The sequence below is a fragment of the Octopus bimaculoides genome, chromosome 24 (genome assembly GCF_046866305.1).
Source record: "Octopus bimaculoides isolate indiv1 chromosome 24, ASM4686630v1, whole genome shotgun sequence".
Classification (NCBI taxonomy): domain Eukaryota; kingdom Metazoa; phylum Mollusca; class Cephalopoda; order Octopoda; family Octopodidae; genus Octopus; species Octopus bimaculoides.
Window position 1 is genome coordinate 11,568,021 of NC_142951.1, and position 15,000 is coordinate 11,583,020.

Sequence of the window (15,000 nt, forward strand, 5' to 3'; positions counted from 1 at the left end):
GTAACGGTGGGGTGCCCGTGTCTGCATGTTTAAATCTTTATCAGTCTCTATGGCAGATTTTATTTGGTTTTGAATATCTTCAGAAAGTCGACTGGATTCACAAGAATTATCGATGTCATTGCTGTCAGTGACAGTCATTTCTCAAGCAAAGAAAGATGCGCGTTTTCGTAGCTGCTTGGATGTAAAACGGCTTAATTTTTGGGCGTGCTTAGATAGACCAATTTCTAAATCAATTCATATCGCCAACAGAAGGATTGTCACGGGCATTTTCTTTGTACAGAAATCCATCTTGATTTAAATGCGAAGATAGTTAAGTGAGAAGAATGCTTACGTCGTCTAAAATAGCTCAAAGATGTGCTATATGAATATTAGTGCTATCGTTGTTAATGCCGCCATAATCATATAAGCAAAATATCACGACGTGAAGAGTGCCGTTTCAAAATCCGGTCAGTGGATAATAAATTGGTGAGTAAAAGTTTTCTTATTTGTAACAGAAGAAAATATTACAGATTTACTGATCAAAATTTGGATAGTTGGTTTAATTGTATAAGAGGGTCTATGGAAGCCCGTTTGCGGCTGGCAAAGGCGGACGTTTGTTGCTATCTAGTAGGCATACGTGTATGTACGTACGCTTGCATACATGTATGCTTATGTCTGTATCTTATGATTTTCTTTAAATTTCACTTGCTAGTAAATTTCATTATTGCTTTGGAAATTATCGAGATAAATTTCATAACAATTTTTTAATAACAATTTTATTGTATACTGAGTATCCATAAAAATTTAAGAACATATAAATAAAAATATTCCTACAAATTAATATGGAACTAAACGTTCTTTAAATTTCTTTTAAGTCGTCAAATATTTTGGACAAAATATCAAATAGTTATCTGTTGTAACAAGCAACGTCAATATTGCCCCATTCACGTATTACCGCTTGATCCGAGTTTTGTCCCCAGACATGACAAAATATTTTCTATCTGCGGTCATTCTGGGATGCTACCTTGAAGAGTTTGACTGAACAAAGCAATTCCAGTACTTACATTGAAATTTAGTATCTATGACGGTATCTTTTATCGAACAACTAAGTAACAGGGACGTAAACACACCAACACCAATTGTCATGAGGTGGTTAGATACACACACACACACACACACACACACAAATATATATATAAATCTTGGAGAGTTATAACTACCTCTCACTCATCAACACCAAAAAGTCTAAAAAGTACGTATATTTTTAGCAAATTTACATTGGTGGAGTACTGTTTAACTACTTTCAGCATAACAATGAGTACATTTATTTCCTGTGTTCAAATCTAACTTGGGTAAATGTTACAATTTCTTTTTAATAGGTGTGGCTGCATAGTAAGAAGTTTGTTCCCCAACCACATGGTTCTGGGTGCAGTCCCGTTGCACGGCATCTTAGGTAGGTGTCTTCTACTACATCTCCGAGCCGACTAAATGTTTGTGGGTGCATTTGGTAGACAGAAACTGAAATAAGCTCATAGTTTATATCTATCTATCTATCTATCTATCTATCTATCTATCTATCTATCTATCTGTGTGTCTGTGTGTCTGTATGTGTGTGTGTATGCGTGTGTATTCGAGTGTGTTTGTGTGTTTGCACCCTAGCAAACGATGTTGGTTTGTTTCCGTCCTCTAAATAATTAGAATGAGTACCAGGCTTTAAAATGAGTACTAGGATCGATTCGCTCGAGTAAATACTTCAAGGCGGTGTCCCAATACTTTTAATGCCCATAATTCCGATAATTCTGCATTTTTCCAGTTGAAAGTTTTCGATGACACTTCATAAATTCATATATACACTCACACACACATGCACGTTTATGTATGCATATATCCATACATCAATATATAGAAACCAAAAACTATCATTTTCACGACAGATTTTGGGAATAAAAGTTGAAGGCAGCCGACCGTAATGACAGCAGTTCAAGACAGTGGTACTTAAATGAATAGAAAGAAAAGGAAAACATGCAGAGACCTTTCACTGCCTTTTTGACGTCTTTAACTTTAACAATCCAAGCGTTCGCCATTTACGCAGAATCCAAGCCAGATTCAACAGGTTAGTGTATTAGTATATCTATGTATGTATGTATTTATCAATATATATTACTTATATGTCACTTATTGCTTATATTGTGGCACTTTTCCTCATCAGCTGTAGAGTAAGATCACAAAGCTCTCGGCTGTCTTTGGACAATATCAGTCTCTGAAGGAGGATTGAATTGCATTATTGCTTTCTAGGAATGTCGAGATCGATTTGGTCGCCTATGATGTAATATAACATTTCACTCCGTTATTTACGCAAAGACCTCCACAAACCAGTAGCAGCTAAGAATACGGAAAGGATAACAGCAAATATGATCTCGACGGAATTAGAACACAAAACGTAAAGACGGACAGCTACTGCACCATTATTTTGTTTTAATATCTACTGACAATTTATATCCATATTTATGTTTGTCAGTCATGTGTATGCCATAACCAAGATACAAAGTTCGTTAATTTTCTCTTTAATAATCTGAAGAGGCAGGCTGAAGAGAAGGCAGGCTGAAGAGAAGGCAGGCTGAAGAGAAGGCAGGCTGAAGAGAAGGCAGGCTGAAGAGAAAGAGCTAGCGTCAAAAGAGAGATCAATGAGCATAAGCAGCATGGGAGAGATGAGCAAAGGAAAGTATACAGGAGTCTTAATAGTACGCATCCTTGGCAAAGCCTGACACCCACACGGAATAATTTCGACATAGCATAATTTATATACATACATACATACACACAACAACAACAACGGTGAGCCTCCACATGGTCTCTCGGCCTGCTAGAAATAGCTGCCAAATGACCCTCAAATTACACTCTGCCTTCGTAATAAAGGAAAACGACATATTACATAATGCAGTTCTAGATATTTATAAAAACAGAATAGCTAGATTGGTTACAACCGGAGTAGCTTTCATAAAAGGTATGCTTGAACAATGCTGAACACGTGGTTATATAACAAATCATACCACATACATAACCAGCACCAGCACCATCGACATCAACACCACCACTCCCACCATCATTACGACCACCAGCATCACGACCTCCTCTTCTACCATCACCTTGGACAACGGCAGCAGCAGCAACAACAAGAATTTATTTTTGTCAATTTTGTGTTTCTCATTTCTTTGGCAGATCGTAGAGACGAATGCATTACCCTCAGCCGAAATCTGGATTGTAGGTTTTACAAATGTTTGTGGGAGAAAATGCCTTGTCTTGATACAATAGTATCAATAGATCGTCATGCTTATTGCTACGCAGCTACAGAAAAGGTAAATAATTTTAATGGTGTTTTAATTGAAATTTCTAATTGAAAGAACGGGTGAAGTCGCAGACCGAATAAGGAAAAGTGTGACAAACAGAGACACAGAGATAGAGAAACCGAGTTATTAAGAAGAAGAAGAGGAGCCACGATTTTATTTTTTAGTACAAGAAAGGCGGCAAGTTGGCAGAACCGTTAGCGCGCCGGCCGAAATGCTTAGCGGCATTTCTTCTATCGCTACGTTCTGAGTTCAAATTCCACCGAGGTCGACTTCACCTTTCATCCTTTCAGAGTCGATAAATTAAGTACCAGTTCGATTACATCGACTAGGGTCTATGTAATCGATTCATCCCCGCCCCCAAAATTGAGATGTTGGAGAGGAGATGTCTGTCGGAGTGTACGTTCCAAAAGAGATGGAAGCATGTTGCACGAGTGTTATGCGTGCAAAGAACCGTGTGAATAGACGGGGAAAAAAAGGTACCAGCGATAGATCGGGGCTTGTGGGGTCGGAGCGTGGCCTGATCATCGCTCCATTTGTGTTGTCTAATGTACTGTTAATATCATTCGATTTTTTATATTTTATATAATTTTTAAAGTCATATTTTATGTAAATCATATCGCATTACTGTTTCATAAGATTAATGAGTTTTATGATGATGAATAATACCTGTACTGGATTTATTGAAAGCAATTTTGATTTTGAGCAGGTGCAAATTCATTCAATATTATTTTTAAAACAATTAAGAAAATAACTCCTGGACTCATTGTGTAAACCATTTTCTTGGTAAACATTCAGTACACAATGTTTTTCGTAAGAGTCTTAATAGTTTTATTTTTCTTCACTTTGGACTGTCCCCTTTCCCTCTATAACACTTTATATATTTCCTTTCCTATTCTTTTACAAATTAGATCTTCCCATCTTTACTTTCTTACTGACTACCTGTCCCAAAAAGCATGAGAATTGAAATCTGCCTCAAGACGCGGGTGTTTCCCTTTGAAAGCATGACCACATTCGAACAATCGATGTGGTTAATGGCACAATAAAATAGATTATACATTATATTTTTTAGAAAGTTAAAGAAGTGATTTTAAATTCTCAATCGCAGAATAATGTTAATAATATAGCCTGAACAGGATAAACTATCCCTATTTTGCAGAGAAAAGTGTAGGTGACTAGCTGTGGACCCGAACTCACATCCCCGTCATTACATGTGACGATGCTTTGACCGATTAAGCTAAACTACCCACCACAAATTCCTCTGCAAATTAAGATATATAAATCTCGCTTTATGAGACGCTCTCATATGTTAAATTCAAATTACGACAAACGTAAATAAACAAGCGAAGCTTGCTTTTAGAAGCGTTGAGATGTCTTTTATATCATATTATATTGTGCTATGTTATATTATATGTAATTAGGTTACACACACACACACACACATATATATATATATATATATATATATATATATATATATATATATATATATATATATATATATATATAATGGTCTCTTCATATATATTATTTAACAAATATAATATTTGATATTCATTCCTGAAAAACTGTCTCTCATAAATTTATATAATTTGTTTTCACTGACAACTGTTTCAATTTTCAGAGAGACCTCTGGATAGATGCTATTGTAGAATGTAATATATCACATTTGAGAACTCTGTACTTAATTTTACCACTGTCCTGCAAAACTGTTGATGACATTTTTATGGGTATACAAGAGCAGTGTTACGCAGAAAATGGTATCTGCATTGTCGGTTGGTTTAACCGTAATTTACTGCGGGATTTATTCAAGAAATTCAGGACAAAGCCCATACCAGAACATTACATGAAGTAAGTAAACAGTTGTAATAGTTCTTGCTCTTTGTTGTTGTTGCTGTTGCTGTTGTTACTGTTTTTGTTGCTCTTGTTGTTACTGGTGTCGAGAAACTCCAGCCCTGAGACTTTAACACACAGATGATGCAGAATAATCTAGACACTCTTCCTCCTCCCGTCTCTCACTTTGTTCTCCTACTCCCCTTTCCCTTCCTTCTCCTCCTCTCTCTCTCTCTTTATATTTCTCCTTTCGAGTTATTATCTCCTCAACGTAAGTTTAACACACGGAAAAAGACGTCAGACACGCAGAATAATATTATATATATATATATATATATTATAATAAAGGGTAAAAATCATTAATCATTTTACCAGGGGGTCAGCGCGGAAATAAAAACTTTCTAAGTAAATTTTACAAATATTTTAATAATTATATACATAATTATAATAAGGGGTTGGTTATAAGCCTCTCGTCGCGCTAGAGAAATAGACGCTAAAAGACGCTATTACCACCTTAAAAACTCCGAAAAATAAAACACGGGCTGTAGTCGGGCAACAGAAAGATAATGAATTAAAATTTTGGTTAACCGTGTACAATATCCTGTTTCAAGCTTAAAGTAAAAATAACATTTACTTGCTGCTCTCAAGTATAAATTGACAAGTATCTACAAATACGTATACGTGGAGAGTCTTATAGCCAAACCCTTGCTATAATTATGTATATAATTATTAAAATATTTGTAAAATTTACCTACAAGGTTTTATTTCCGCGCTGATCCCCTGGTAAAATCATTAATGATTTTTACCCTTCATTATAATTAATATTTGACAAATTTACTCCTTGATCAAAACTGCATTCACTGCAGAGTATGTTTTGATATACTACACATGTTTGTAAAAGTGAGATGGGAATTCTGTTTCTACGAGTATGTACATATATTGCTGTGCGAAGTCGCTGCACATATTTTATATTATGTGGTGGAAGGGCAATTAACTGAAAGGGAGGAAGTAAGATGCCGCAAGTGGACGAGATGACGTCACGTCGGCGAGCGACAGGGCACCTCTCTCCTTTTTTAACGGTGTCTGCAGAAGAGGCAGTGATCCAATCTAGCGCGAGAAAGGTAGAGTCAACATGTGATGACATCCGAATGATTCGGCCGCGGTTCATGATTGCAGAAGCTTGAGGTAAGAGCAACTATATTTTCGTGACTTTAAACGACTCGGCATTGTTTAAATCCACCCAGTTTGTCTAAACGAAGGTGTACAACAGACACCGACGAGAACAAAAAGAAATGAAAAGCCATCACTTTGGAAATGATGTATGAAATTGTAAGCATGCACGATGGCGGTGCAACTGTGAAAACTTTCATCTAACTCGTCAACTGTCCGCCCAATTCTCAAAGAAAAGCAAAAGTATTTATCGCAATTGAGAAATGCGAAGCCTTTGCTACCAACCTGGGCTCGTAAAAGAGATACTGGAAGTATTATTCTGGAAATGGATAAACTTTTAAATGTATGGTTGACAAAACACAACGCATGTCTATGAATGTTAATGAAGCGTCGATTTGTAGCAAGGCATTGTACAGCAAAAGAAATGAAAAATAGAGTGATCGTATCCCCTAAAAATTCAGACTGCTTAACAGTAATTGAAGAAATTCCAAGTAGATTGCCCACTGAAGCTAAAACATATCTAAGCATCGACTCAGTAAGATCTTATAATGTATAGGAAGCCCAGAATTATCCCATGGAGTATATAAACTCTTTTACACCTTCTGTAATGCCTCACCCTCACCTTAACTTAAAAGTTGGAGCAATTATTATGCTTCTTAGAAACCTCTCTATAACAAGGTTTATGCAACTGAACTCGCTTGGAAGTACTTCATCTCCACGAGCATAGCATCGAAGCGTCAATTATAAGTGGATCTTATTCTCACATGAAAGTACTGATTCCAAGAATCAAAACTACTCCAAGCGATGCAGACATTCCATTCGTTCTGCATCGGACCCAGTTTCCGGTTCGTCTGTCCTATTCTATGACAATCAATAAAGCACGGGAGCAAACATTCGATAGAGCTCGCATACTTTTGCTTTACGTAGTTTTTTCAAGAGCAAGGGCGATGAACAGTGTGAGAGTTAAAGTGACACCTCAAAGCGAATTTACTCATGATAGCTGAAGGGGAATCACCTACACTAGAAACATTGTATATAGGGATGTGCTGTAACGGGTGTATTTAACATATACTTTCACACAATAAACTAACATTATTCGCACTCCATCACTTACGACGTCGAGGGTTCCAGCTGATCCAATCAACGGAACAGCCTGCTCGTGAAATTAACGTGCAAGTGGCTGAGCACTCCACAGACACGTGAACCCTTAACGTAGTTCACGGGGATATTCAGCGTGACAAGGCTGACCCTTTGAATTACAGGCACAACAGAAACAGGAAGTAAGAGAAAGTTGTGGTGAAAGAGTACAGCAGGGTTCACCTGCCATCCCCTGCCGGAGCCTCGTGGAGCCTTAGGTGTTTTCGCTCAATAAACACTCACAACGCCCGGTCTGGGAATCGAAACAGCGATCCTATGACCGCGAGTCCGCTGCCCTAACCACTGGGTCATTGCGCCTCCACTATATTATTAACAAATATAACAAAAGATAATAGAATTTTTCATTAACCAAAATAGTGCTAATTAAACAATGTTGATTAAATGATAACTATTCATTGGACGATATTTAAATTATCAGTGAATATTTTCACGGGCCCAGCTAATTCTTTTTACTTTACATAAAATATTCTTAACATTCTATTGTTGCATCATTGCCATTTACTTATGAGTATTATAAATTTTATAGGTAAAATATTTTTCTGGGAACTAATTACGATTTATAGCATTACTATTATGGGAAATCATTGCTTGCTTTACAAGTTTTCGCTTTACGAACGGTCTCCGGGAAAGAATTAAATTGTATATCGAGGCATTACTGTATTCATTATTCATGACCTTGAGAGGTGATGCTCGTAGCTAGCTAGGTTAATACCAAGCTCGGGTTAGCTTGGCCAATACCGAGTTCGGGATATGACAGACAAAAACGAAGGTATTTATTTAGCGTGCAATTTACCGCATTATCCGTAGTCTACGCTGTGAAGTAACTCGATCTGGGTTAAGATTAGCGTTAGGGTTTAGGGTTAGAGCTTGAGTCTACAGGTTAGAGTTAGCGGTTAGGGTTTAGGGTTAGGGTTTAAGTTTAGAGTTAGGATTAGGTTCTAATGTGAGGGTTAGACTGCATGCTAAAGTATAAATGGCCTGATAGGCCGCACGTTAAAGTAACAACAAAAATCATCGTGTGTTTATTTGTATAAGAAACTTACAATTTACTTTTTATTGAAGGACATGGAATAATATTGGCCGTATAGTTTCGAAATGTAAAATAGGAGACCCTGTGAAATTTATGAACTGGATCGAAGCTGAAGCTAAATTGGTGGAATAACATATATGGAGATATGAATCAATTCTCTGGAATAAAATGAAGTCCAAAATTGGTTGTCTCTCAACTTTGATTTGATTATTAAGACGTGCTACCATCATCGATAATGTTAAAAACGATTCCGAGTTCAAATGTCACCGAGGTAAATATTGTCTTTCATCCTTTCGGGCGTCGATAAATTAAGTATCATTTGAGCACTGGGGTCGATGTAATCAGTTTTCCCTCTTCTAAATTCCGGCCGGCCTTGCAATAAGTTTCGAAAGAGCTACTACTACTACTACTACTACTACTACTACTACTACTACTACTACTACTACTACTACTACTAATAATAATAATAATAATAATAATAATAATAATAATTTCTTTATTGGCCACAAGGGTCGAACATAAAACAAATAGGGACAATACAATTTACTTTTTATTGAAGGTCATGGAATAATATTGGCCATATAGTTTTGAAATGTAAAATAGGAGACCCTGTGAAATTTATGAACTGGATCGAAGCTGAAGCGAATTTGGTTACCCTGCTCGTCACCTCCCCATGTTCATGTCCACCTGGAGATCCGGACCAAACCAGACTCCGAACAATTTAACCGTTCCTTTCGTCCAGTACCCTACAACGCTGTTGGTCGGCCTCTTCGGGTGCCGACCTCAAGCCCACCGACTTGTCCTGATCAATTTTTGCTTCTGTCATCGCTTCGTACTCTGAGGGTAGTGCCGATCACTTCGATTTCCGAGCTGTCCGACAGCATTACGGTGACATCGTCTGCATAAGCCGACACGAACCTTCCGCATCCTAGATCACGCTGGATGCCCCTAGAAATATCGAACTTCCTCAATAATGGCTGGAGGCCAGCACGGACAGACGGAGAGGGAGTGGACATCCTTGACAGGCCGAGCGAGCGATGCTAAGCGATTCCGAAAGATGGCCGTTTACTTTGACCATCGATCAGATGTCGCTATACATTGCAGCGATCCAGCCTCTGAAAATGGGACCGCAGCCGGCCGCTGCGAGGACAGCCTCCGAGTATTGAGGGTCGATCCAGTCAAAAGCTGTTGATTGATCCAATTTGATCAGAGCCCCACCCATGCCAGGTTACTTCCCTACCCTCTGTATGATGTAGCGCGTGAGATGGAAGTTGTGGATAGATTTGTGTTCGGAATAGCGCATATTTGCGCGTTACCTACCAGCTTACCGACGACAAGCGCTAACCTCTTGGCATACACCTTAGCCAAAATCTTATAATCTGCATTTAGCAGAGTTATAGGCCTAAAATTATCTAACTGATCGCCTTTGTTCGGGTCCTTTCTCATCAGCACCACCACGCCACCAAATTTGAACTGTGGACAACCTTATATTACTTCTGTCTACTGGCCTACAAAATATCCTATCTAAGTATGATCTGGAAGACCCGCTGTTTTTCGTTCATGTCCACATTGGCGCATTCAGGAAATCCAGTCGCTAACTGGGACTTATTTAATCAACCCTGAAAGGATGAAAGGCAAAGTCGATCTCGGTGGAATTTGAACTCAGAACGTAGCGGCAGACGAAATACCGCTAAGCATTTCGCCCGGTGTACTAACGTTTCTGCCAGCTCGCCGCCTTAATACGTTTATATACATTTTTGACCACCTTGCTTGCATGCAAAGAATGTTTCCCTTTTTTTTTATAATCATTGACCTATTCATTTTTGACCTCCTACCAACTTGCCCAAATCAGTCAAGCTGCCAAAGGTCTTAATCCGATTTTTTATACAATTTCTGAAAAAAGAAAATCTTGTAATCTTTATTTATTGTAATAAACGTAAATTGGATTAATAGATTTATTTATTTATTTATTATTGTCTGCTTTTCTGTAAGAGGGCCACGTCTTCTAAACTTCATTTTAGAACGTCTTCCCCTTGGCATATAGATGCAATTTCTGTTCACATTTAAAACTGATAGTTTTTTTCCTTCATTTCTTTTTACACAAGAGATTTCTGGGTGTAATAGATAATAAAATGAATAAATACTACTCCCTCCGGGGCAGAAACAACGACCGGAACCTTGCCAAAATGTTTCTGATGTTCTTATTGTCAGTTTATAACAAAACTTAATAACGTAAAGAGGGCGTAAAACACACAGTTTAAAGCATAACTAAAGCGTGTTCGAAAGAACGTCTTACGTATTCAGCAGCAAATAATAATAATATTAATAATAATAATAATAGTAGTAGTAGTAATGACATGAACAGAGGTGCCTTTAGCACTTTTCTTGATAATGACAGACTTTTCTTCATCGCTAAGGCCTTTTCCACGTCCCGTTGTTCTTAGAGAGAAGAAGCGCTATTAGCGTGGTTTACCCAGAAACTGAAGAATCTGAAATTAAAATAGAAATGATGATACACAGAATAATGAAAACATAACAATAGTATTGTCATAGTGTGTAAACCAGCTGGGAAAAGTTTTATCACAATCGATTCGTAGAAAACTGAGAAATCCTAAACTTCACTCCTTAGATATCAGCGTGGTTCTGGGGGTATATATACATATCCTGAGACCCCCTTCGGTCATGAATGACCATGGGATTGCACCTAGAAAGTTACCCTTCCAGGCACAAGTTCGAGCAAGGTTGTTTATAGAAAACCAGCAGTCGCCCATGCATACTGGCCTCCCCTCTCCACGCCACCAGTATTACCCAAGGGAAAGGCAAAGGGGCCGATACAGCTTGGCACCTGTGACAGCGTGGCAACTGTGGCACTAGTGACTCATTTCTACAGCTGAGTGAACTGGAGCAACGTGAAATAAAGTGTCTTGCTCAAGAACACAACACGCAGCCCGGTCCGGGATTCGAACTCACAACCTCACGATCGTAAGCTCGACGCTCTAACCACATACATATAAATATACATATACATACATACATAGATACATACATATATATATATATATAGACCCATAAGGACGGTTTTCCAGTTTCGAAGGCGTATATATCCGTCCACCTGGACGGGACGACAGACCGTCGTAGGATTACTATTTTTTGCCAGCTGAGTGAACTGAAGCAACGTGAAAGGAAGTGTTTTATTCAAGAACACAACGTGTCTCCCGGTCCAGGAATCGAAACCAGAATCTTACGATCACGAGTCGAACAACCTAACGACTATGTCACGCGCCTTCACATGTATGTATGTATTTATGTACACACATACGCGCGCGCGCACACACACACACACACACACACACACACACAATTTCTAAAGAGATCTATAAGTCATCATAATGTCATAAAACAAAGGCTTTATGTCAAAGAATGATATATTTCATGCTGTTTCTTTTAAATTAGTAATCAGAAATATTGTTATTACTTGAGAGTATTTATGTATATACTCATATTTATTGTGATAATCTTTTAGTAACCATGCATCCATCTACCATGCCGCGTCTAACACAGTTGTTGCTTAATCTCTGATGCTATTGGGTTGGCTACAACCTTGTGAGGGCAATTTAGCAGAGGGAGACTTCGATGAAACCCTATTACTATACACTAACACGTACACACACGCACATACTCACACACACACATGCACACTCGTACGCACACGCTCACACACTTACACTCACACATACACGTACAAACATTGGTCTACAGACACACACACATGCACACACGTGCACGCACACACATACGTACACGCTCACATGCTCACACACCCACGCACACATACATAACTCTACACACACACACACACACACACGCATATAAATACGTAGTCTGATCAATAAGTATCTGGAGGGTTGCCATAGTAACGAAGCTAAAGAACGCAGAGTGAAACCGCTGGGCACAGATTGATTTTGAACTCGCCTTTGCGTGCGTACTAAGGTTCAACGTTCCAGCTCACTTCTTCTGTTTACAGCAGTACTTGGAAGGAAGGTGTGTAGCATGTGATCATCGCATTGACTATGGCAGTGAAGGCTGAGAAGAGAATCTGCATTAAAGTTTGCCAGAACTTTGGCAATACCTGCTCAGAGGCCTGAGCAAAGTTTTCAAACAGTTTTCATCGTTCTCAGCACAATCAAGGAAATGTTATGCTACTGAAACCCGAACGTCTTTGTGGTCAACTGAAAGTAGTTTTGGCACAAATTTGGCATAAACGCGTCTCATACACAAATCTCCAGTGATAATGGACTGAACTGAACCGAAACTAATCTGCACATCCTCTGATAACTCACGGACGGTGATTCGACGATTACCCCTCACCTGGACGCACATCTGAAATGTTTTTCTCAGTTCTGCTAGTTGCGGGTCTCCCAGAACGTTCGTCAATATCGACATTTTTCGGCCATCTTGGAAGCGTCCGAACCTTGGAAACTTGTGTGCGGCTCATACACTCCTCTCCATACACTTTCTGCGACTTTGCGTAGGCCTCTGAGCACGTATCACCAAGACAAATTTCTCTGTCATGGTCAATGCGACGATCACACGCTACACACCTTCCTAGATTTCAATGACATAAGCAAATAAAAGATGTTACTATACGCACATTACTTTTGAATAATATATAGAGTAGAAAACTTGCTTGTTATACTGCGATAGGGAAACTTTGATAGAATTTATTTGTTTCTATTTGATATTAAAACGGCAATACAGACACAGTCAAAATATTTGCAACATAAAATTCTACCAACTGTGACTCTCGGCAGAGTGAAGCGTCACCTTTCAGTTAGCAAACTAACATCACAATGCTGCAGTATGCATTTATATAGTTTGTATATTTATATTGTTTGTATATTTATATAGTTTGTATATTACAGTCATTTGATAAATTCCAATGTATAGATACCAATAAATAAATAATAAATAACATTGTAGACGATATAACAGAAGTAATGGAACCCAGAACATAATGAGCCCAAATTTTGGCACAATGTCAGGAATTTCGGGGGAAGGGTAAGCCCATAACATCACTTCCAGTGCCCAACTGTTACTTATTTTATGAACCTCGAAAGTAGGAAAGGCGAAGCTGACCTCCGCGGAATTTGAACTCAGAACGTGAAGACAAACGAAATGCTGATAATCATTCCGTCGGCGAACTAATGATCCTGCCAACTCACCACCTTTATAACCACGTTATTTGATTATCTGTAATTCAGAACAGACAATAAAGATAATAAAAGGAACAAATACGGTATGATCGATTAATTACTCCTGGGGATCTAGTTGGTTTGGCTCTCAGCATTTCAAAAATTAAAGTTTATCGAAAATTTTAAAATTTGGCACAACATATTTTCCCAAGCGGAATTGCTGGAATTATTTCATTTTTTCCAGAAAAATGCTTTTAAAAAGTTATAGTGGTTTAAAGTTTGATCATTTTCACAAAGTGAAGAAACAGGATTTGGAAGCTGTCATTTTGTGCGTAACTGCATATTTTGTCGTCAGCATCCTGAAAATAGCACGTGTTGTCTATACTTGTAAACAACACGTGTTTTGTAGTTTGAAGCATTCAATATGCATTTAATGCAATAACACGAACTTTAAAGCTTTATCCTCAAATAAATGTTATTTAGCTGTTATTTTTAGCACTCCTCACAACCATCTCAATAACAAAAAGAAACAATTAAACCAGTAGTTTTAAGCATTCAATATTCATTTAATGCAAATGAAATGAACAACATGTTAGATGCGATAAACACATTACAATTTTCTCCACAATTATTTCAATGCAGTTTTAACAGAAAGATTTGGAAGAATTAGATGAAAGTTCTCCGGTAATTTTCTTTAATGTAAAAAAATGTTTGTTAATTTAAAAGGTTTATTCAAAACGAGTAAACAAGTACTTCTAAGTATGCAATATATATTTAGTGCAAATGCGATGAACAACACGTCACAAAGTAAATATTTTAAAACAAAACAAACATTTTATTGACCAGTACATAAATTCACATGCCCAATTGTCAACAGACAAGTAAAACAAGTAGTTTCAATATATTTGTCAACACATGCTTTCTCGCAGACAAAATAACTCTCATGTTCAGCATGCTACTATGGAAACAGGCATGACTGTGTCTACGGTTTACGATTGGCTAAAATTACCAAACTTTTCAAGCTTTAATTGCTAATAACTCTTTATTTATTGATTTACAGCGAGAATGCTTTTCACGTCGTTCATTAGCCAATAAAAGTATATCGTTACACTGAATATGAAATCAATTAGAACAGAATTGATGCTGGCAGCTAAGCCAACTAGATTCACTCTTGGACTCATAATTCAGAAGTCTGCACATCAAAGCAACTCTCTGTGAAGAAATGCTGTTTTTGATATTTATGCATTGCAACTGAGTTGACTACAAATACCCCAAACATATACGTGTATATATA

General features: G+C 37.8%; 1 protein-coding gene and 1 long non-coding RNA gene across 7 annotated transcripts in view; one reads left to right on the forward strand and one right to left on the reverse strand.

Moving 5' to 3' along the window:
* The window catches only part of LOC128250786 (uncharacterized), a 43,348-nt gene that overhangs the window by 16,258 nt on the left and 12,090 nt on the right, over positions 1–15,000 (forward strand). For 2 of the 6 annotated variants that reach the window (XM_089341531.1, XM_089341530.1), the window contains exons 2-6: positions 1,359–1,432; positions 1,914–2,092; positions 3,199–3,335; positions 4,948–5,174; positions 8,547–8,785. In XM_089341531.1, the coding sequence (XP_089197657.1) occupies positions 2,002–2,092; positions 3,199–3,335; positions 4,948–5,174; positions 8,547–8,646 (555 nt within the window). In that variant the 5' untranslated portion in view covers positions 1,359–1,432; positions 1,914–2,001 and the 3' untranslated portion in view covers positions 8,647–8,785. Of the gene's footprint in view, positions 466–1,358; positions 1,433–1,913; positions 2,093–2,557; positions 3,336–4,947; positions 5,175–8,546; positions 8,786–15,000 lie in introns of those variants that run through there. The other 4 variants (XM_089341527.1, XM_089341528.1, XM_089341532.1 and 1 more) reach the window with 3 other exon arrangements.
* LOC128250787 (uncharacterized) lies at positions 10,456–13,130 on the reverse strand. Its single transcript, XR_008266769.2, has 2 exons — positions 12,883–13,130; positions 10,456–11,003 (listed from the first exon to the last, which is right to left on the reverse strand). It is a non-coding gene; the product is annotated as an uncharacterized LOC128250787 (long non-coding RNA).